The sequence below is a fragment of the Eulemur rufifrons genome, chromosome 7 (assembly GCF_041146395.1).
Source record: "Eulemur rufifrons isolate Redbay chromosome 7, OSU_ERuf_1, whole genome shotgun sequence".
Lineage (NCBI taxonomy): Eukaryota > Metazoa > Chordata > Mammalia > Primates > Lemuridae > Eulemur > Eulemur rufifrons.
This window is the reverse complement of record NC_090989.1, coordinates 210315349-210337663: the sequence shown is the minus strand read 5'-3', so window position 1 is coordinate 210337663 and position 22315 is coordinate 210315349. Positions and strand designations below refer to the sequence as shown.

The following is a 22315-nucleotide window of genomic DNA, read 5'->3' as shown; positions in this document are numbered from 1 at the left end:
TAGCGCTTATGTTGTATGAGGTACTATAAGTAATCCAGAGATGATGGGAGTTATGTGCATAGGTTATATGCAGCTATTACACCATTTTATATCAGGTACTTGAGCATCCTATTTTGGTATCTGAGAGAAGGCCTGGAACCAATCACCCACAGATAACCAAGGGTTGAGTGTACAAAGCTGTTAACTGCCTGGGCTTTTCCTCCAGCTATTTCCTTCTCTCCTTTTCCTCAGGTCAGATTTCCTCCCTTACTGAAAGTGCAGAGGCCTGGTTGGGCAAATGATGTCCATCTGTGTAAACAAGCTCCCACAATGTCTACTTTTGTTCATCTGCTAAGAGCATAGAGCAGAATTTTGGGTCCCAAATTTTTGGGTCAAGATTTCTAGTTGAACTCTAGGAAGGACAGTGTTACTTCAAGCAACATGCTTACTAATGTGCATACACAAATATGTACATACGTGTTTTCTGCTTTCTTAAACACATCTTATAGTACTATATGGATCCTTTTTCTCATTATCAGTATGTTGTAATTATTGGATTCTCTAAAACAAGTTTTTGCTAACCACTGCACCCTTCGGGCCCAGCACTGTTCCCACACACCTTAGGAAGAAAATACTGTTATTTGATGATTTAATGAAAAGGTATGCAGACATATTTGTAGTTCTTACTACACATTGCATTTGAGGACCATAATGGTCCTCAAACTCCCAAGAATAACAAAGGGAATTTGTTAAATTTGCATGTTCCTGGTGCCTCTATAGAAATTGTGATTCAGTAAGCTGACATAGGATTCAGGACTTGCATTTTTAACCAGCACCTTAGATTCTGAAGGTGGTCCTGGGAACACAATTTGAGAAACAGTGCAATATTGCTTTCCAAAAACTCAGTGCCACCCAGAAGTTGGCCAGTTTCATTTCCAACTTGCCAGCAATGGAAAAACCTTAATAAGCAGGAGCTGAAAAACATGGTATTTAAGGTTGATTTAATTTACTTACAAGCACCATCAAGACTGAACATCTTTCCAATAAAAATTTTTGATGGCACTAAACAATGAACCTCAGTTTTCATTGGTCTAACATTCTAAGAGAAGATTTAAAATATAGGGCTCTTTACCTAGTAGCAATCTTAAGCAACTCACAACTTGTCATTTAATTGTGTGGAACAATGATATTTTGAGCACTAAAAATATAAGACAAACCACTGAAATGATTTTTTTTTTAACAGATAATCTCTTTCTATTTTTAGTAGAGATGGGGTCTCGCTCTTGCTCAGGCTGGTCTCGATCTCCTGACCTCGAGCAATCCACCCGCCTCGGCCTCCCAGAATGCTAGGATTTACAGGCGTGAGCCACCGCGCCCGGCCTGAAATGATTTTTAAAAGAAAAATTGCTGTTTGGTTTCCTGATTCTATTCAATGTCAGCAAAGATTTAGGATCCAAGTATTTTGACCTGGATCCTAAATCTCAGGAAAATAGAATAGATTAAAGGCAAACTACTAAAATTTGAACTCATTAATAGTAGGAAAAGGGTTTAAATTCTTTTTAGATTCAAAATTATTTTTTCATTTGAGACTATCATAAAATAGTATTAAATTCTTGAAATAATTGTGGTACAACTTGGCTTCCAACATGTTTGTTGGCATTTTGGTAAGACTTTCTAAATTACACTAAAAACATTTTTAAAACTTTACATTTGGCCTGGCGCGGTGGTTCACACCTGTAATCCTAGCACTCTGGGAGGCTGAGGTGGCGGATTGTTTGAGCTCAGGAGTTCAAGACCAACCTGAGCAAGAGTGAGACCCCATCTCTACTAAAAATAGAAATTATATGGACAGCTAAAAATATATATAGAAAAAATTAACCGGGCATGGTGGCGTATGCCTGTAGTCCCAGCTACTCGGGAGGCTGAGGTAGGATTGCTTGTGCCCAGGAGTTTGAGGTTGCTGTGAGCTAGGCTAATGCCACTGCCATGGCACTCTACGGAGGGAAAGAGTGAAACTGTCTCAAAAAAAAAAAAAAAAAAAAAAAAAATTTACATTTGCTAAAGTTCTTAAAGCTTCAGTAAGTCAGCATCATGTACACTAGTTGCTTCACACAAAATTGGTTCAGTGTTCCATTTAACGAATTTTAAGAGCGTATGTTCACTTCTCTCACCCTTCTTGAAAATGTTCTCAATTTATCTCAATTCCTATCCCAACTTAAAACACCATTTGATTTACCAATAGTAGTGGCAAGAAATAAATGCCTGAGGTGATGGGATACCCCAGTTAACATTTTAATTCATTGTATGCTTGTATCAAAACATACCAGGTACCCCATAGATAACTATTATGTATCCACAGTAACAATCAAAAAAGTGTGGCAATGCAAAAGCCCCTCGACCCCCAGTTTTATACAAGTTATCAATGACAGATATTCTTCAATCTATTTAATCCTCAGTAGGTTCATGTTATGAAAGTCTGAATTAATTCAAAAGGCAAAAATGAAAACATTTTCAGGTAAACAGTCCATGTGCTTCATAACATTTTAAAATGATGAAACCTTTGAAAGCCAGTTAATACTTTCCTCCAGTGGGAATAACAATTTGACTAAAATGTCATTATTGGTAATTTTTCTCTAGGGAGAATGGCTGGTTTCACCCTAAGCAACCCCAACTCACCCACACTTAAAACACCCAGGTGGCAATTCTGACTAATTCCACCTTTGGGGAAACTATCCCACAGGTTAACATTCACTGGCTTTAAAGTGATATTTTGACATTTATTTCATATTCTATTAGAGAATACTCTATGTACCTCTCCAAATTAAATGGGGAGTGGGCATGTCAGTGAAATTCTAATTTCCTTAAAAAGCATGTTTGCATGTACTACTTATATATATACCAGAACTGCCCAATTCACATTTTATTATACACATGCCTCTTTCCCTAAATTTAAGAAACCAATTACATTCACGACTCCTTTTCCACATAGTTGTTAACCTGTTTTCAAGCTTTCTGGACAGTTGGAGGTTAACAGGTAATTTTAGGGATGTATTGAGCCAGGAACCATATACTCTACAATTATTTTACTTTATCCTCAGTATTACCACACACCAAACTAGAGCTATTTAAAGAAAGAAACCAAATAACTCAATTTCTCATAGTTAACATGAAATGAAGATTGGAATAACTGGTTAATGATTAGGCTCTCATTTTGGTTGACTACCCGTTTAATAAAACAAGAGCCTAACTACTGGAATTTTACGTCTACCACCCCTACCAGATTTCATTTATGAATGCTAGAAAAACACTTCACACAAAAATTGTATAATTTAACATTACTGTATTTCCTTACAAGAGGAACGTCTTGACAAATTTTACAGGTGTCAATCAACCCTTGTTCAAATTGGGCACACATAAAATCTAGCATCATGGGAGTTTTATTTGGAAGTGAATTTTTAACTATCAATACAAATGCCAAGATACTACACAAAACATCCACAGGAACTTTTTCATTTTTTTTTTTTTGAATTGTACACAAACATTTCCTACATAATCCAACATACAACAGAGAAATGGTACATCTTTTTCTTTCAATTTGCATACAATGGAAAAAACAAGAATATATATATATTTTACAAAGTTTAACTAATAGACACTAGCGAGTTGACAGTTTAAGTCTATAGGTGAGAAATTATCTAATAAAAATAATCAGAATTTATTCAGCAGTCACTTCCATAACCAAGTGTTATTTTGATTAATAAAACTTGTTGCCAATCAGGCTTCTGGTATACACTTATACCAGTACTCAATTTGTAGCACTGCTCCCCACCTTGGTTCCTTGTAACTACTGACATAGAAAACTGTTGAAAAGTAGGGGCAAGCATTTGCAAAAACAAACAAAAATCCCCAGCTTATTATAAGCATGAACACGTATGATGGAATTTCTTCCCAGCAATAGACTTTTAAACCATCAAGAAATCACCAGAACTGAGTTTGCCAAGATATTTTGCCTATGTCCAAGAAGAGATGCACTTATATCCAACAGAGGAGCTGAAAATCAAACTTAGTGTTTAGTTTGGAGATGGGTTGGGAAATTCAGCCACCATTTGAAAAATGACTGTCTTAAAAAAAAATGACCACCAAAAATAGGTTCACTAAATTTATTTTAAAAATCATAAAACGTTTCTTACAAAAGAGCATAACATTCTGCACACTGCTCTGAACAAATGCCAGGGACATGTGGACTATTGTTACTTTTCCTCCCTGTCCCACCCCCCCAAATGTTACAGTGACCACAAAGCAAGGTGTTCACAATTATTACATGGGGGGAACTTTTTTAAACCACCAACAATGAACAAAAAATAAAATTCACTCACTCTGCTGCTGTTTCAAAATTTCAATGTTAGTTTTTGCACGCCCTTCCCCCCCCCAACCCTGTTTGTAAGGAACTAAAACATTACATCTGGTGAACAGCAAAGATTTCACTACACCTCAAATGCAGAACACCTATGAAGCAGAGGAATGTTGGCTTTTTAAACAGAAGCAGATAAAAAAAAAAGATGCAGGACTCCTTCAGTTCTTCACTAGTCTTAGAAAAACTTTCCAGAATACTGCTTCACACTATAAAAAAGAAAAAATATCTTGCATTAGAATCCTTCAACATCTGCATACTGCTTCACACTATAAAAGAAAAGAAAAAAAGTGCGAATTAGAATTTTTGTTTGTAACATCTTAATCAACATTAAGACATTTTCAATGGTAAATTAAATGATAAACATGTCCATTACAATTAGAAAAATTAAAAAAAAATTTAGCAATTACAAATTAAAGCAATGTAAAATTCAAGAAAAAGGATTAATAGTAAACCAGACATTAGTAGAGCAGAATTAAGAAAATGAAATTGAAAGTTGTTAATATTTGGTAGAAAAGACAAAGAATGCTAGTAAGGTGTGAAATGCTGCATTTTACAGCACCAATCATTTGTCCTGTAGAGGCATGGCCTGTGCCATATGGCAGACTGTGATTTGTTGTCAATTTACTTATCTAAAAACAACAAAATCACTAGTCTTCCACACAGAACTAGGCCAACATCCAATGAATCTTCTATTATTTTCTACAGGCTCTGTTTAATTTATAACAAGTGGTTTTGGCAGCAGTTTTCACCAGAGAAATGAGAAGTTTGCTTGGTTAAGGCTTCTTCCAGCAAGATTAGTATTGAATGTCTTCGTTTTTAGTAAGAAAGCAGAAAAAAATTAAGACAAAGCTATTATAATGTTTAGAAGTTAGGTCCCCAAAAGGTTGAGACACCATGGCTTCTAAAAGAAAAATCAATTGAGAAGAAAAAACTTTTTAAGGTTTTAGTATGTATAAGCTAATACAAAGCTAAAATTAAACTGACCTGTTCTGCAGCAAATACTGTGCATTCTGTATCTGGTCCTGTGTTCCTGTAATGGTAATGATCCGATCTTCGGATCCTTCTAAAGGCTCATCGATTTTGATGGAAGCTCCCGACTCATGACGGATTTGTTTAATCCGCTGACCACCTTTGCCAATAATAGATCCAGCCAACTGAAAAGATTTTTAAGAAGTCTTCATGATATACTTTTAAAGAAAACTTATTACTGGTATTTTCAATAATATGAGTGTTAATTTTATAGGCATTTATTCAGACTCTAATTCGTTATCTAATGCTCCCTAAACCAGTCAAAGTTTAGATTATGCTGTACTCACATCACAGATTAACATTTCCTTTAATAAGCTAATTAAGGGATTTATTAAAACCATCTTAACTGCTCTTAATAGCACTGAACATCACTTGACAAGACTCAAATTGCAGAATGACATGTCACTGAAGTCTTTAAACATAACCTTAATCCTAAAATGGAGTTATTTTTGTTAGAAACCTTTTGAATTTAAAGGAAATGTATAGAAACGGGCAACAATCATAAAAATGATTCACTAAATGCTCCTGGCAGTATTAAAGGTACTTACATCTTTGGGAATAGTTACTTGTGTAGTAATAATAGGTCCACCAAGATCACCATATGAGCCACGACCCCCTGCATAGGAATAATCTGATTTAAATAATGAGCATTAAGTTCATTTAAAAAGTATAAAATTAATATTTTGATTTCACAAAGGAGCAAACTTACCATATCCGGAGCCACCCTAAAAACAGAAAGAAAAAATAAAAAGTTACTTTGCCTTCAAAATTACTATTCAAGTATTTTAATACTCAAAAATCCCTCATTTAGGAAACCAAAATCCTCCCATATCCTCCCTAGTTTATTTCAATAAGTAAATTCCACAAGATGATCACTAGCAGAAGAATAAAAAGGATTCAGGTACACAGCATTAAAAAAACCAAAAACATTACAAGAGGCAGAATAAAACTCTTATTGGTGAGCAGGTGAGCATCTTAAATTATGGATATGCATGCCAACACCCATGATACTCAACCTGTGGTTCATAAGCCATCTGCCATTCTGATGGGCTCCATGTATCTATTGCAGAGTCCCAAGTTTCATCAGCACTGAAACCAACCTGTGTTAGAGACAGAATAGTAACATGATCCTGCATTACACTTGTTATGAAGCTACCATCGTATATGACTAATTTCCACTTTACATTGCCAAATATAAAAAAATATTTATCAGACAACAATTATATATTGGGGGGGGACAAAGACAATTTTAAAAAGCCTTCATACTCCAACAGCAAATAATGATTTAAATGGGTACCTAAAAAATTAACTTATAAAAGCCTTTCAATTACTCTAATCTTCAACAAAATGTTAACTATTCTCACAGCCTTCATACCCACACATTAAGGGTAAACCAGAATTCTTACCATGCCATCGTAGCGGTCTCCAGGTCTTCCTCTTCTGTCATAGGCCATTAGATCTCTGCAAGGATAGAACTTGTTGTAATCGTAATTTGTTTACATGTTATACACATCAAATCAAACTCTACTCCATCTACCATGAAATGCAGCCTCTTGTATGTTAATAGTAATTTGTGAATGAAAAAAACTTACCCTCCTCTAGGAGGCGGTGGTGGAGGAAGAGGGAGATTCCGAGCTCTACTACCACCCCGGCCACCTCGACCAGGAGGAGGGGGAGGTGGTCCTCTACGAGGGCTCATATCATCATAATCTCTTCTAGATGGAGGCATGGGACGCCCACCCCGACCAGGAGGCATTCTGTCAAAACCACCTCTTCCCCGCATTGGAAATCCTACAGGCCGTCCACGGCGGTCATCAAACATCATTGTAAAACCACCATAATCATAGGTTTCATCGTAAAAATTGGGATCATAAGGCTGTGCACGTCCTTTGATGGGAGACTAAAAAAACAGAAATACAACAACCTTACAGACTGAAGAAAAAGTTTATACCAACTCTTCTTTAGCAAACAAAACAAGTTTATTTTCCCCAGTAGGTAATAGAGGCAGAGACAGGAATATGGCAAAGATAATAGCAGGAAAGAAACAATTTGGAAATGCAATACTTTTGGTGAGTTCTAAACAACTGAGCTTACTGCCTGCTGGAGAAATAGCAGCTTGCTTTTCCCTTGGATCCCAAGACACCACAAACTCCTCCCCCATTTTACATAAGGAAAACTGATGCACATATTACAACGGGGTCTAAAAAAGTGACCATCCTGCAGGGCAGAGAGGACAATTATTCTGGGCAACTCTGTAATCAATCCATACACATCAGAAAGGAAGCTGTGCAATGCACTACAAAGATACAAGCAACACTACAGGGAACTTCATTTGAAGGATCAAAGGCTATAAATATATCACCAGCGATCAAATGACCACTCTCCACACTTTTCCAAAGCCATTTCTAAATGCATGCAATGGCTGAAGCCAGGTGATAGAAAATTACTAGGGAAAGGCCAAGTAAAGATTATTTATCTAAATGTTCTGTAACTACTTTTGCAGAAAATATGTTGGTTTCAGAAAATGAAATGTAATCAAAGTGTTCTTAAGTACCTCAGATATGAGATCGAGAATGATCTTTATGCACTCTACAACCCTATCAGGCTTTCCTCCAATAAGAACGACTCTGTCAGTGGAATGAGGACAGCATTCCTGGAAAAGCTTGATTGTTGTTTGAGTGTTCTGTAATAAATTTATAAAGAAAAATTAATTAGAGTAAAATGCACTGAAAAACAGGTTTCCTAGGTTCAGAGAAATTTACATTTGAATTTAGTAATTTTCCCCCTTATTATAAAGGCTTTATTAGTGTAGGTCTTTGCAATGGTATAAAATTTTTGACAAAATGACTTGTCTAGCAGTCAAGCCTTTTGTTATTTTAATAGCAAACCACATAAAGATAAATGAGAAATAATCTTAGGGAGGAAACTCAAAGGGGGAATGAGGAACCCACGGAACCAAGTCTATTATAAAAAAATCAGTAAGGAATATGACAGGAGAAAACAAAATTGTGCCTTTACCTCACGAAGTTCTTTGATTTTAGCACCTTTGACCCCAATAATTCCTCCGGCCAGACTCTGATGAATCAACAGTCTCAACTCGCAGTCAAAGTCGCTTCCTTTATAGTGCTGGTACTGTGGAGGGAGAGTTATAAAATTTTAGTCTCAAATCAACAATTCCCCAATACACACTTATCTGCTATAAGCATAACAATAATATACTGTTGCAGTGAGCAACCTGAATTTATATTTCAATAACTTTACCAGTTATGTGCTTATTATCCTCAATAGCCAGGCCCAAAAAGGACATTCTGCACCACCTTAAAAAACTATTTTATTTTCAGGTCCTGCAACACCATACCCACACTGCAGCCATTTAGCATGTCGCTGTTACCACAAAATTATTATTAACATTCAAATAACACCATAATAAAAATGACTGCAAAGCACTTTGCAAATGTAGTTAATTCCCACTGCAGCATGGAGCAGGGTCAACAGTGAGTTGTAAGACCATTCATGTATCATGTTTTTAAGCCTTTTTCTATAGAGATGGGAAAAGTACGCTATGTTAAAAATATAATCGATCCTATGGGCCAGGCTCCATACTTCAGTGGGGTTCAATGGCACTATGACATACATTTAAGCATTCCACAGCATCAGATTCGAGCGGGAGCTGGCTGGTTGCAGTGGGTGATGGCAACTGCAGGCCCTGAAAGTAGAAAAATAAGAGTAATAGGTTAAGTGTCTAGCGTGATCAGGCTATTGTCGCATATATTGGTAAAGCTACTACAACACATTTTAAATCTATATTAAATAATAAGAAACTGCTTGTCAACATTAAGACTCAATGTAAAATTTAAAATACTTTACACCTAGTAAAAAAATGATTAAGTAGAATCTTAAAAATCCTTTAACTAGATAAAGCTAAACACAATTAATATTCTAAATAAAAAGCCCCTTTTCTAAAACTAAAGCCTATAATATATACGATACCCAAAAGTACATGGCCACGGGCAGTTCATATTTACTCCCAAGAGTGGCCAGCCTGTATTTTTGAACAAAAATACACATATAGTAATGCTGCACATTATGTAGCAGGTTGTAAGATACTGCTACAAACTGTTATGCCCACTGTCACTCCACCCACCCATTATGCCCCAATGCAATGTACTTTAAACATTCCCCCCTCATATTGTCAAATACATTAAAAAAAAAAATGAGCCTACCTCTTCCAAGGTAGGGATGATTTTCTTCAGAATTTCTCCAATTGTTTCAATATCAGCACTGATACTCAATATGCTGTCAAACATCACAAATACCAGATAGTACAAAAAAGGTGGAAAAGAAAAATGAGTTTTGTGTTTGTCATCAGTAGTCATAAACTTTTACAGAGATGTAACATTTATTTAATATTCCCCATTTAAAGTAGCCTATTTATAGATTTTTCACATGCATTTTGTTTTATACCCAATATAGACATGATAACAATATTAGGAGACTTGCAGAGAGACAGAGAGAATGGGCTTTTGGAAGGGCTCAGATTAAGTGGGCAATAAATTGACCAGAACTGAAGCAGAGTTGAATATTTATGTTCCCCGCCACCACTAAGTTAAGGATACCCTCGCTGTTACATTGGTAAAACTGGCACACCTTCTCTTAGGCAAAGTGGGGGAATATGCAAGTGGTGAACATTATATCTGGAGTAAGGTTATGAATACCAGTTAGAAATTAGATCACTAATGGGCTCTGCAAGAAAACAAATACAAATGCAAGACAAAACAAAGACAACACAAATGAGAAGTGAAGGAAAGTGAACCAGAGTTAGCATTTCATCAGAAAAAATTATGAACAGGCAATGTTGGGAAGCAAGGTGGGCCACAAAGACAGAGCGAGAGACTATTTTTGGTAACGATTTGATTTACAATGCAGCAAATATGCAACACTTGAAGCTGTGCTCCTTCCATCGAAATAAAATTAGTGGATCGTTTGGGTGGGCAACTCACGGTAAAAGTTCAGTGACAAAAAGACTTAATGGGGAAAATAAGACAGAAACTTGAAAAACAATACACCGTCTAAAGGGGATACTATTTAATTATATAAAAGGCAGGTAATAAAATACATTTCTCTCTTTCTAATCAGGCAGTGAGGCATAAACTGTTGGGACATACCGCTCGGGGCCACTGCTGTCTGGGACTGAAACACTGGCATTGTACTGCATTGGTCATTGGCGTTCGTGGATGTTGGCATTGGGCATGGGCATTCAATCAGAAGTTGTCAAGTATGGTACCCGTTTGGCAACGAGCACATTTTTGGGCATAGCCAACCAGGGTTTTCACATGGGCGTTCAGGGGCGGATGGGCCAACGTCATGGTGGGCAACGCAGGGGTAAGTCGATCCAGTACATGGGCAACGGAGATATATGGCCAAAAAAACAAGGAGAGGGAAAAGGGGGAAAAGCAATAAATTTTAATTTAATACAAACTATACTCATACTCTCAATTAATGAAACAAGCTTAAGTTGTTCTGAAGACTAACACAATAATGGACTTGTCTATAGCTGACTGTGGCTTAACATTTAAGGACCTCAAATGATGGTTCTAGCCTTTTTAAAAAAAACAAACGATGTTTCAGTAGCAGGCTGGCTCATGAGGGTAGACACAAAACCTGTCGTGACTCAAAGTTTACTGAAATTCTTGAGGAAATGGGGAAATTAATAACCCAGATAAATTATCTGGGTATAATATACAGAACATCTGGATTAAGAGGAGAAAGGCTTATAAAAGACAAAACAAAAATTCCCACACCACCAAAAACCCTAGGCAGTAAAAGACTGGTTTGGTTTTCTGGAGGGTTTAAAACGCATTCCTAGAACCTAACAGGCAAGTTTGTAAAATTTTAAACAAATTTTCAAGTTCAGTTTACAGTAATCAAGAGGAACATACAAAGATCTGCGACCAAGAGAGAAATGAAATACTATTAAATAAGTACTCAACACAAAGTTATCATTTGCCGCAATTTTAGCAAGAAAAACATTAAGAAATGTGTACACTATGAGAAAAAAAAATTTATCAATTTTGGTGTAGCCAAGTCCTATAAATGTGCTCACTTCTGGCACTCCCAACATTTAATGTGTCTAATCACAAGAGTCAACCCACTATTAAATATGAAGACTCAAACAAATTATAGGCACTGACAAAACAGTTTCCCACTTAAAAGATTAAATGTCTACTCTATTCTTTATCCATATTTAAATCATGCAACCCCAACATGAAGTTCTTTGTGCTCCATGTGCACGCTATTAAAGAACAGATGGACAATTAAAAAAAAAAAAAAAGAAAAGAAAAATTTTGGATTTAATCAGCCACCTGCAATGTTTTCTCAGTAATACTGTACTGATTCACACACGGGAAAAGGTGTAATCAGGTTTTTTTTTTTTTTTTACATTTTGTTGCTATTTCTAATTAATTAAGATGTTCTCTTGCTTGAAGTGAATAATTTGGTGGTGGACTCTTATTAGAAAGTGAAGAGGTTTAATACAAATCCTCCATTCTACTCAATCTGGGCTTTTGTTAAAACAGGAATGGCAAACCTTGAAATCATCTATGTAATCAATTATTAAAAATGTCTTGTTGCTAAACTATTAAATGATTTCTATGATGTAAGTCTTTAAAATTTCTAGAAACACAAACTGAAGCTGCTTGTGTAGTAGTTCAAACTCTTTAATACTTACGTCAGTACGAAGAGCCTTAATATTCTTGCCTCCTTTTCCAATCACTGCCCCAGCATTCTGAAGAGACAAAGGACAAAAATATTATGCCTTTCCCTAAAATTTATGTCTACCTACGCACTTAGCTTTAACTAAAAAATCTCTAAACTGTCTTCGTTATACGGCTAAAAATCTATTCAGGGACATAAAAATATAATCAGGTAAAGGACAAAAATATGATTCTAAATGCTTCAAGGACTAAACACTTTAAGATCTGGAATCTCCCATGCCAGAAATACATTCTGCATATACAACTTAAACACAGATTAATTTTATAGTATGCTTTGGTTAACGACAAATCAAAGAATTCAAGACTATTAGCTACCTTCATATTGTGATATGAAAAAGCTATCAACTGCCAACTAAGATGTTTTCCAAAGAATCCACAATGTAATAAAGATTTACTCTATTAATGCTATAAGAATCATAACCCCCACACCCTTCTAGTTTGACCTGTAGCAGCTCACTACAGCAAAAGCTTTCATCTTAATTATTAATGAAATAATAAAACTTCTAGGGCCTACAAATCTGTTTAGAAAGAACCACAAACCAATCCTTTTATATTCTTCAATCTGTTAAACTATGATGGCTTTCCAGAGGGCCAAACCAGACCTTATTTTAATTTTTACTTCAGCATGAACCACCTTCAAATTTTCAAGAATAAAGTTTATACCTTGCTCTGAAGCAGAATGCGTAATTCAACCATCTCATCAGTGTTTCTAGACCTTTTAAATGCTTGTTCCTCTTCCATATCTTCTGCAGGGCGTTTACCTAAAATTAAACAGTTCAGATTTCAAATAAAGTAGCAAAGTCTTCAAGAAAAAGCATTTTAATTACATTTTAGTTGTAACTTGTAAGTTAAATAGATCAACTCCATTCTGTTTGAAGAGATTTGTTGCTAATAATGTTTTAAAAAGGCCAAAGGCAGTGTCCTGGTCTTACACTCCCATGTAAAAACAACAGAATTTACCAAGCACAAGACACCAGGACAAAATAATCCAAAGGATTAGGAATTCCAAAATGTAATAAAAATTTTTTTAATTCAGACTATGAATTTAAAATTACCTAAATAAAACCATGACAGCATATTACACCACACAATCATCATGCAATAATGAAACTGATAAAATGGAAAATATCAAATTGTTACAATTAAAATGTCTTCTCACCAAATTCACCATTGGTTTCAGTGTTGGGGAAGGTTTCCTCTGGCTGTTCAGTTTCCATTTTCTTGTATTAATTGGACACACCAATCTGTTGAAAAATAAAGAAGCTAGTATGTTTGGCTTATTGGAAAGTAAGCTATATTTAAAAAAAAAAGAAATGACTCTGCTTCTAGAACGTACCAGTTATTATATATCCTTGTAGAGCAGAACTGAAGTGTTCTGGGCAGGATCAACAACTGACACCCTAGTGCTGAGTAGCCTACAAAAACCAACACAAATCAGTTTTACTTGTTTATTCTTATTACACAACACTAATTTCTGATCACAATGAACACTGATTTAAATACAGCAGGCTAGTTATTTCTAAAACTTCATTCATTTTAGGGCCTTAAAATTCAAGTGACTGTCTTAAAAAAATTCAAAGGAGCCTATCTGATGTTTTGCAATGAAAGGAAAAACACTAATTTTTAGCCACCGGATTGTCCCACCACAGCAATCAGTTGTTTAATTCTATATATTTACAGCCATCTAAAAAGGTGGTAAGCCCGTGAGCTTCAATTTTGTTTATAAAGCACACACTTATAAAAAGTTATGCTGCATCTCATTCACTGGAAAAACTAGCTTTACACCGAAATTTCTAATCACCTTTGGGCTTCTTTCGACTCCTAACTTTAAAAGCCATTCTTTGAAATCTCGAAGGTTTACCAATACAAGCCATATCCAAAAACAACCCACTGAAGGAATAAATCTAAAAATCTGATACAGGACCAGACCCAGACTGCTATCACTATCCTACTACTCCGCAGAGCTAATGGAGCCTTTAACGTTAATACTGTACTAGAGGAATATTTTAAATTAGGCTAAAAACGGTATAACCCAACAATTATACCTCCACACAAAAGCTAAAAAGATTCTGCGTGCCAGAATGGCGACGGGACCACAAACCGCCTTTTCAGCTCCTCTCCCGGGACTAGTAGGAATTGACATGTAGCCTCTACTACAAAAGATGGCTAAAACAGCAAAGGGCTAAAGACCAAGGATAATATTTATGCCTCCCGTTCTTCCGTAACGTCGGTCGATTACTCTCCTAACGACTGAAACGATACCCTGCTGGCCCGTCACTCAGTTAAATCCTGAGGTGTGAGGTTTTTACAAGGAAAGTTTAAGCAAAACCAGCCGGGTTTATCTGTAAGGATAACGTTGCCGCGCGCGTTCATCCCCTCAGGTTCTGTAGTCACTACTCCTCAGACCCCGGAAATCGCTAAGTATGTGCTCGAGCAGCTGAACACAAACAAGCTCTCCCCTCCCGACCTCCAAATACCGGGATCGGCAACGGCTGGGTAACCTGACCAGAAAAAGCGAGAGTAGACAGCAGAAGCGCCACACCTCTCCTCACCCGGATCCGACAGGAAATGGCGGCCCGCGTAATGGCGACTACGTGCTACTAGGCGGAGCCGAGCGCAGCCCCCTCCCCCACCCACCACGCGGTCCTGGGATCTCATCCCCCGCATCCTCCCCCCACCGCTGTAGAGACAAAGCAACCGAGGCTGCCCTGACCATTCCATTACCCCCGCTCCAGCTCCGACCTAGGCCGGGAGACCCAAAGTGCCGCGGGACCCACACAAAGAGAAGCGGCGGCGCCGCAGCGTCCTCCTCCGCTTGGGCCTCCCGTCCGCCAGCCCTTTCTTCTCCCTACACAACATGCCTAATTCCCAATACCACATAACTACGGCTCATCCTGAAGGAACATGCCTCGCGATTCCCCGAAGTCCCTAGTGCCACAACGCGGACTGCGGATATACGCTCAAGGAAATGGCGGAGGTGGGGGAGGGGAAACCGGGCAACGTTCCCACTCGGAGAAGCAGCCGACCACCAAGCAGCCCCTAGCACGCCTCCCTCAAGCGGAAAAACCGGGATCCGACCATCGCCCCCACGAGCTGCTCGCCCAACCCCGGTCCTCACCGCGCGAGGCAGCCGTCCCTTCGCCGCCGCGCTGCCTCAGCCGGTCAGAGCTAGACAGAAAACGAGTGCAGGCCCCCTCCCCCGCCTCCTCGCGCCCTCCCCGCCGCCGCGCCCGATTGGCCGCCCGGGCTTCGGCGGTGGTGCGACGGCGAACCGATTGGCCCAAGGCCGCGTCAATCAAGACGACGGAGGAGGAGACAACCCCGCCTCCCGCCGGCGCCTCCCTTCGGGCTGTTAAGGCCACTGAGGGCCCGAGAAAACCCCGGCTTGGAAAAAGTCAACGCAACCTTTCAGGGAGGCCAAACTCCTGCCTGAATCAATAATACGCTAACCCCAATAACTCCAGTTACCTATAGGCTGCAAACAAGTGGAACACAGGCAAGACGTCGAGGTCGGTGTAGTAGAGAAACAGAGGATAATGGCGTCCGCAGTGCTGTCGCCTGGAGCGCCCTCCTCCTTTCTCTTTCGCGCACTCACTAGCTTGGGGGAGGGGAGAGCAAGGAAGGGGGAGAACCTCTCGCGAGATCTAAATACTGCCTAGTTCACGCGCACAGGGAGGGGGCGGTGAAGAGGCGTTTTCGAGGCCCGAAGGAGTGTTTTTAGGGTTGGAGGAGGGGCGCGAGCGCGCGGCAAATTGGGCGGGAAGAGGCAAAAAAGGATTAGGGTGCGCGCCGTGGCGATTCCAGGTCCCGCCGTTGCGCGAGGGAAAGGCGGGACGGGCAGGTCGGTACTCGGCCCGGACTAACGACCCCGTTTCCACAGTCCACATTTGCGTCTCCCTCCCTCCCCGGCGCCCCCATCCCGCCCGGGCTACGGAACAAGCTGAGCGGCGGTAAGTGCGGACTCCCGCGGACGCTGGGCCCTGCCCACGCCTCGGAAGCCCGCTGTGTAACGGTCCGTGGCGCCCGTCAGTCGTGGCTGGGCCCAGGGACCCAGCCGGCGGTTCTCAGCCTTCCATTAGCTCGAGCGGGATCCCGGGAAACGCGGGGCGAGCCTCGGAGTCTGGAGAATTTCCCTTTGGTTTTGGCCCTGAGCCAGGACCCCCGAGAAAGCGCAGGCGTTTGTACAGGGCTATCCGTTCTGACGAGACCTTTCGTTCTTTTCTTCTTTTTTTTTTCTTGGTTAATAGGGTCTGTGATACCAAGTATTTTGTAGTGTCGTCGTAGTTTACTCTCAGAAAAATTTCAGGAAGTAAATACTGCATTCATTTCCTAAAGTGAATGCAAATCGCAAAATACGTTGTAGGCATCCACGTTCCATTCATTAAACTCTTTAAAGCGCGTACCTGTGTCGGCAGTAATGAAAACAGACAAAAACACCCTTAAACATGCTGCCGTTCTAGTGTGTTCAGTTTGCACTTGCATTGTATTTGGTTACTTATTGCTAAGGTCCCTGTGCCAATCTTTGATGACTTCTTTTGTTAAGGCTTGTAAGGTCACTTTGAATCGGTGACAAACCTGGGAAGTCTCCAGCCCTGGTAGTACCTGCTTTTCTCATCCTTAGTCGTCAATCTTCCAGCCTCCACCCACAATCCCAAACTCGTTTTGAAGCATAAAGATCTTGTAATTTACACTTAAAGCTAAATCCACCATTAACAGAATACATAACATACATTTTAGTAGTGATGAACTTGTATTGATTCATTCCTGTTGTAACCTAGTTTCCTCGAATAATTTGCAAAATACATAAAACCAGCATCCTTTTTAGTGGCTGTGATTACATACATCAATCATCTTTTACCTGCTTGATTAGGAAGAAAACTTGTTATGGGGAAGTGAGGACTTTATGAAGCACCAATATTTAGGTCCTGGGAGGATACGTTAACAAATACTGTTAGAGCATATGTCTGCGATCGTGGAACTTATAATAAAGTTTTCATTAAGTGGTAATATAATTTTTTTAATGGTCCTCACCATGAAGAGTGTATATTCTTGTTGGGAAGGTGACATTTAACTCATGTTTTGGTTCTAAAATACAAAGTTCAGATTTTTATTAAATATTCAACCAAGAATTGATGAGTGTATATAGGAGCTGGGGTACTTGGATTATAGAAATTTAATCTGCCAGTCAGAATTTGCAACATTTAATTTAGTCTGTCACTGAAAACCTGGTACATTTCACTAAGGCTAATATGCACACATAAGGTTATTCTAATAATGGTGTTAGGTGGGAAGGAGGTTCTGTTGCAGCCATCATTTTCTACCTTGTTAAGCAGTGATGAGTGGGAATCCAAAGTAAGCACCCCTGTGTAGGAACTTCTTCCCAATTTCACTGTCTGACTGGACCCGACTGGTGAAAGCTATTATTCACCACCTCTAGATGCTACTGTGGAATAGTTAGGTTTTTTTTTTTTTTACCTCTTTCATTTTCTTTCTTACCTTTTTTAATTTACTTTTTAGGTTTACTCTTTAAATAACAGCAAAGTCTGTCTTTTTCCCATCCTCTCATTCTATATTTAAAATTAAGAATTTTCAACTCAACAGTATTACACCTGTGGTCATTCAAGAACTTGCCAATTTGATCGATACATTCAGTGGCTGGTGTCTTAGGTAATTAATTGGTGCAGTGGTGTAGTGATCATTTTGGACTCATAATGAATTTAGAGCTGGTATTACTTAGCTGTGGGATTTACTTTAGATAGACTAATGTAATTGAGATTGTACACTAGCCAGCTGGATTATTATTTAAAATATTGTTTACAAATTGTTTATTTAAAAATTACAAATTGTTTATTATTTAAAAATTGTTTACAACTACAATTTCCTGAGTTCCCCACTAAGTGCCAGACCTTCTGCTGGCAGTTTAATGCTTATTATAGTCCTTTGAGTAAGTCATAGTTATCTTTGTTTTGGATGAAGGAATTAACAAGGTCACATAGCAGAATTTCATTTCAGACTCCTAAACCTATTGTTTCTGTCTTTTCCTTACACTAGGTTATGGTGGATCCACGAACAGTTCCTCTGATTACCGCTGTCTGATTTCAGTCGTCATAAATAGTATACATTTTTCCTCTCATTTTCAGAGTACCATCTCAGAATTCTGTGATTACCTTAAAGTCATCCTCAACAAATAAAACAGACTTTATTTTTTAGATGAAGGTAATAGAAACATGGAGTAGATTTAACTATTTGTTAGTGCTTATAAGTCTCAGCTAGGGGGTGAGGTTTTCAGGCTGTTACTCTGAACTATGCCGAAAGTAGTGTCGCGGTCGGTAGTCTGCTCCGACACCCGGGATCGGGAAGAATATGACGACGGTGAGAAGCCCCTCCACGTGTATTACTGTTTGTGCGGCCAGATGGTCCTGGTGCTGGACTGTCAGTTAGAGAAATTGCCCATGAGGCCCCGGGACCGGTCCCGTGTAATTGATGCTGCCAAACACGCCCACAAGTTTTGTAACACAGAAGATGAGGAAACCATCTATCTTCGGAGGCCGGACGGCATTGAACGACAGTATAGGAAGAAGTGTGCGAAGTGTGGACTGCCACTCTTCTACCAATCCCAGCCGAAGAATGCTCCCGTGACCTTCATTGTGGATGGAGCAGTAGTCAAGTTTGGCCAGGGTTTTGGGAAAACGACTATATATACGCAAAAACAAGAGCCCCCTAAGAAGGTGATGATGACCAAACGGACTAAAGACATGGGCAAGTTCAGCTCTGTCACTGTGTCCACCATTGATGAAGAAGAAGAGGAGATTGAGGCTAGAGAAGTTGCCGACTCATATGCACAGAATGCCAAAGTGATCGAAAAACAGCTGGAGCGCAAAGGCATGAGCAAGAGGCGACTACAAGAGCTGGCTGAACTCGAAGCCAAGAAAGCGAAAATGAAGGGGACCTTGATTGACAACCAGTTCAAATGACCACGACCTTTCTCTGAGCACAGACTGGAGGCAAGCATTTAGATAAGGAAGAAAAGTAACTTCTTTATTACATGAACTGATTCTTATGTATGTCCCAGCTGAAGGCTTTACGTTGCTTCTCATAGATTCTTCTACATTCAGTGAGATCTTTAACTGAGTCCGTTTGACCTGCTTCCCGGGAGATGGATTTTTTAAAATCTTTTCTGTACTATTTTTTGTCCATTTGATGTAAACTTCAGCTATGTAGAAACTATGAATAGATCAGTGCTTGGGTGTCTCTAGTTTCTAAAATGGCTGTTTTTATTCCTTCTTCAAAGTTAATAAAATGTTTAAAGATTTTCTGAAAAATAAAAAATAAGTCTCAGCTATTGGTTGAATGCCACATACAGTGTCCCAAAGGATGGTTCTACTGCCTCTTTTTCATGTTAAAAAAATTGGAATATGTGAGGCTGACTGAAAGTTAAGGTATAAAGTAAATATGCCTAAATCTTAGTGCTGAGTGATAAAATTTTCCTTTTTTATTCTCTTCAGTTCCTGGCAGCCAAGATCTAGAATGTAGATTAGTGTGCTCAGCCAAGTTTATCATGCACAAAATGTTTATCAGTTTCTTTAAAAAGTATGTTTTCCTGACTACGAAATTATTGGGGATTAAGCTATATGTAATTTTATATTTGGCCTTTTCCTAACAAAATGTGAACGTATTTTCATGTCATTTAATTGTCCTTAAAAAATCTTCCTTTAAAGATTCTATAACTTTCCATTTCATGGATGCAATACAGTGTCTTTAATTTTTTTTTTTTGTTGAACATTATTTAGATTGTTTTTTCCCACATATAAAAACACAATGATAAACACTCTGGCAGATAAATCTTTGTCCGCATTTATTATTTTGTTTTTATTTATTTATGCATAAAAGGTGTACATAGTTTTGAGATACATGTGATATTTTTATACATTCACTTAAGTTATAAAGAAAAAATCAGTGTACTTGGGATATCCATTACCTTAAATATTTGTTTTTTTCTTTGTCCTTATTTGTGATTGCTTCCTTAACATTAATTGTAGAAAGTAAAAGAAGTGGATCATTTGGTTAGAACATATCTTACTGTACAATTTAAAAGACATCTTTTCCAAATTTTTCTTTTCTTGTACAGTGAAGTTCTTAAGGATTAGGGGCTGTTCTTTGGTATTCACAAATGAGAAATTGTGCTGCCTTAGCTAACCTCCCTTTCTGAACTGCTTCTGCCTGTCGTGTCTATGGTTATCCAGTTTCTCAAGAAGGGTAGGAACAAAAACCTTAGGAATTCTTTGAAGGACTAGATGCAATTTTTCATATTATTAAGGGTCTCTGTTATTGAAACCCAGTCTAAACTTTATTATATAGATCCTACATGATAATATTAATACTTTTTCCATTTAATTAAACATTTTAGTAAGGTTTCTAATCTGTAGAAAAAATCTTATACATCATTTTTCATTACAATTATTAGGGCCTACAGTGGTAGGAACTATATTGGTGTCCCAGATCTATCCTACCCTCCCTCCACTTTATTTTGTTAAGTGAGGAATTCTGTGTAACAGATGTGCATTTAGCAGTCAGTTTTTTTCCCAAAGTTCTTGACTTTTTGGTAAAATATTTGAGAATAGCTGTATTTGAAGGCTTATACAATGTTAAATATCTCTGATCACATTTGCTTGTGTTTTACAAATGTCTTGGTTATCTTTTGTGATTTTAGTCACTGGAATTTTTTTCCTTTCCTGGTTATGATAACAGTATCAAATTATAGTATGTCAGTTAGCTCCAGAGGTTTGAGGGTAGCACTTGGAGGAGAGAATTATTAATTAGGACTGGCACACATTAGTGGAACAATTTTGTTGTGGTTCACTGAGCAGTGTTTCTCATAATTTGTCCCAACTGTCAGCTGAAAGGAGTTTTGTCACTTGCCGTGTTCAGTAGCACATAAAAGGAATTGCATGTTTGGAATAAATTTTAAAAATTGAAAAATAGAGTAAACTGATACATAAGCCTTAACATATCAATTTGTAATATTTAAAACCTTTAAAGATTATTTTATGTGCTATGTTAGAATTATAGCAAAAGGAAAAGTAGTACTTAACCATAACACTTGTTTTGACACTATCACAAAGATAAATATAGTAGGTAATGTTTTTGTTTTCTTTCACATGACTTTGTAAATGAAATAATTTAAAATGCATTAAGTGAACTTGTTATTTACCTGAGATCTGAGAAAAGTCTGTTCATTGTAATAGCAGTGTGGTACTTTTATAGAATAGTCATTTATGCATGGATTTTATAACATATGTATGTGGGTTTTATTTGCAAATGAGGGATTGTCTATACTTTCTCTTTGCACTTAAGTCATCAGGGTCTAGAAAAAGGTATAGGAATGGAGATTAGCGAGTCTTTATGCCTGACTTTCATCATCTGTCAAATAGATGATAAAATTCTTTCTATCACAAATTATTTTATATTTTATATAATATTACAGATGTAAAAAGTATTTCAAAAAATTTTAAAGTCTTACAAATAGATTTTAGTTTATTTTCAGCAAACTCTTATCTTCAATTTTCTCTTTATACATCTGTGTATGCTGGGATATAGGATTAGTATCTCAGAAATTCATCATTGTTCATTTCATTTTCTGTCCAACCTTGACCTTTTCAATTCACAACCAATCAGTCTTTCTTCCTTTTCACTAGTTCCTTCAATAGTATTATCTCTCGGTATTTAACATTTTCAGGTAGAAAGTAGCATTTGTGTTATATGGCTGTGTATGATAACTTAGGGGCATATACTGTATCCGGAGTGATTTATAGTGCAAAACACTGTGTAAGCAACTTAGCTATAATTGTTCATTTATGCTTGATAAGTCACTTAAACAATTTATAACCCTCCTGAAAATATACTTTGTCCTGATTTTGGTTTACCTAATGACTGTCATCACATTATCACAACACCTTTGAAAATTATACCAGGTCCATTTGTCAGCACTGTGGTATTTAAATTTTAGTGGAGGAAATAGGTCCTTTATTGAATCAGTGCAACTAACAGCCATAAATCTGGCTTAATTTTTGAGATTAAAAAAATGACCACAGGCCGGGCGCGGTGGCTCACGCCTGTAATC

The 22315-nt window shown here is 38.0% G+C and overlaps 1 protein-coding gene and 1 pseudogene across 8 annotated transcripts; one reads left to right on the top strand and one right to left on the bottom strand.

Annotated features, from left to right (window-relative positions):
- Positions 1-3309: 3309 nt before the first annotated feature.
- Positions 3310-15786, bottom strand: HNRNPK (heterogeneous nuclear ribonucleoprotein K). Of its 8 annotated transcripts, none has more exons than XM_069476315.1 (17): positions 15664-15786; positions 13532-13610; positions 13355-13439; positions 12859-12956; positions 12150-12206; positions 10588-10631; positions 9646-9718; positions 9057-9128; positions 8441-8554; positions 7977-8105; positions 7015-7322; positions 6829-6883; positions 6439-6522; positions 6132-6147; positions 5971-6053; positions 5378-5547; positions 3310-4659 (listed from the first exon to the last, which is right to left on the bottom strand). In XM_069476315.1, the coding sequence occupies exons 3-17, from the start codon at positions 13410-13412 to the stop codon at positions 4626-4628; spliced, it is 1395 nt and encodes a 464-aa protein (XP_069332416.1). In that variant the 5' UTR covers positions 13413-13439; positions 13532-13610; positions 15664-15786; the 3' UTR covers positions 3310-4625. The 8 variants fall into 8 exon arrangements, with proteins under 8 accessions (XP_069332416.1, XP_069332418.1, XP_069332417.1 ...); XM_069476317.1 differs by having other exon boundaries at positions 3310-4599; XM_069476316.1 differs by lacking the exon at positions 15664-15786 and adding an exon at positions 15314-15378.
- A 2672-nt stretch (positions 15787-18458) lies between these two features.
- Positions 18459-19228, top strand: LOC138387183 (STING ER exit protein pseudogene; annotated as a pseudogene).
- The last annotated feature ends 3087 nt before the right edge of the window (positions 19229-22315 follow it).

Excerpts from the sequence above, each read along its gene's own strand:
- HNRNPK (XM_069476315.1), bottom strand. The coding sequence starts at position 13,412 with ATGGAAACTGAACAGCCAGAGGAAACCTTCCCCAACACTGAAACCAAT. Across the intron at positions 9,719-10,587 it reads GACAGCAGTGGCCCCGAGCG|CATATTGAGTATCAGTGCTG; the intron begins GTATGTCCCAAC and ends GATGTTTGACAG. Across the intron at positions 6,884-7,014 it reads CCACCGCCTCCTAGAGGAGG|AGATCTAATGGCCTATGACA; the intron begins GTAAGTTTTTTT and ends CTATCCTTGCAG.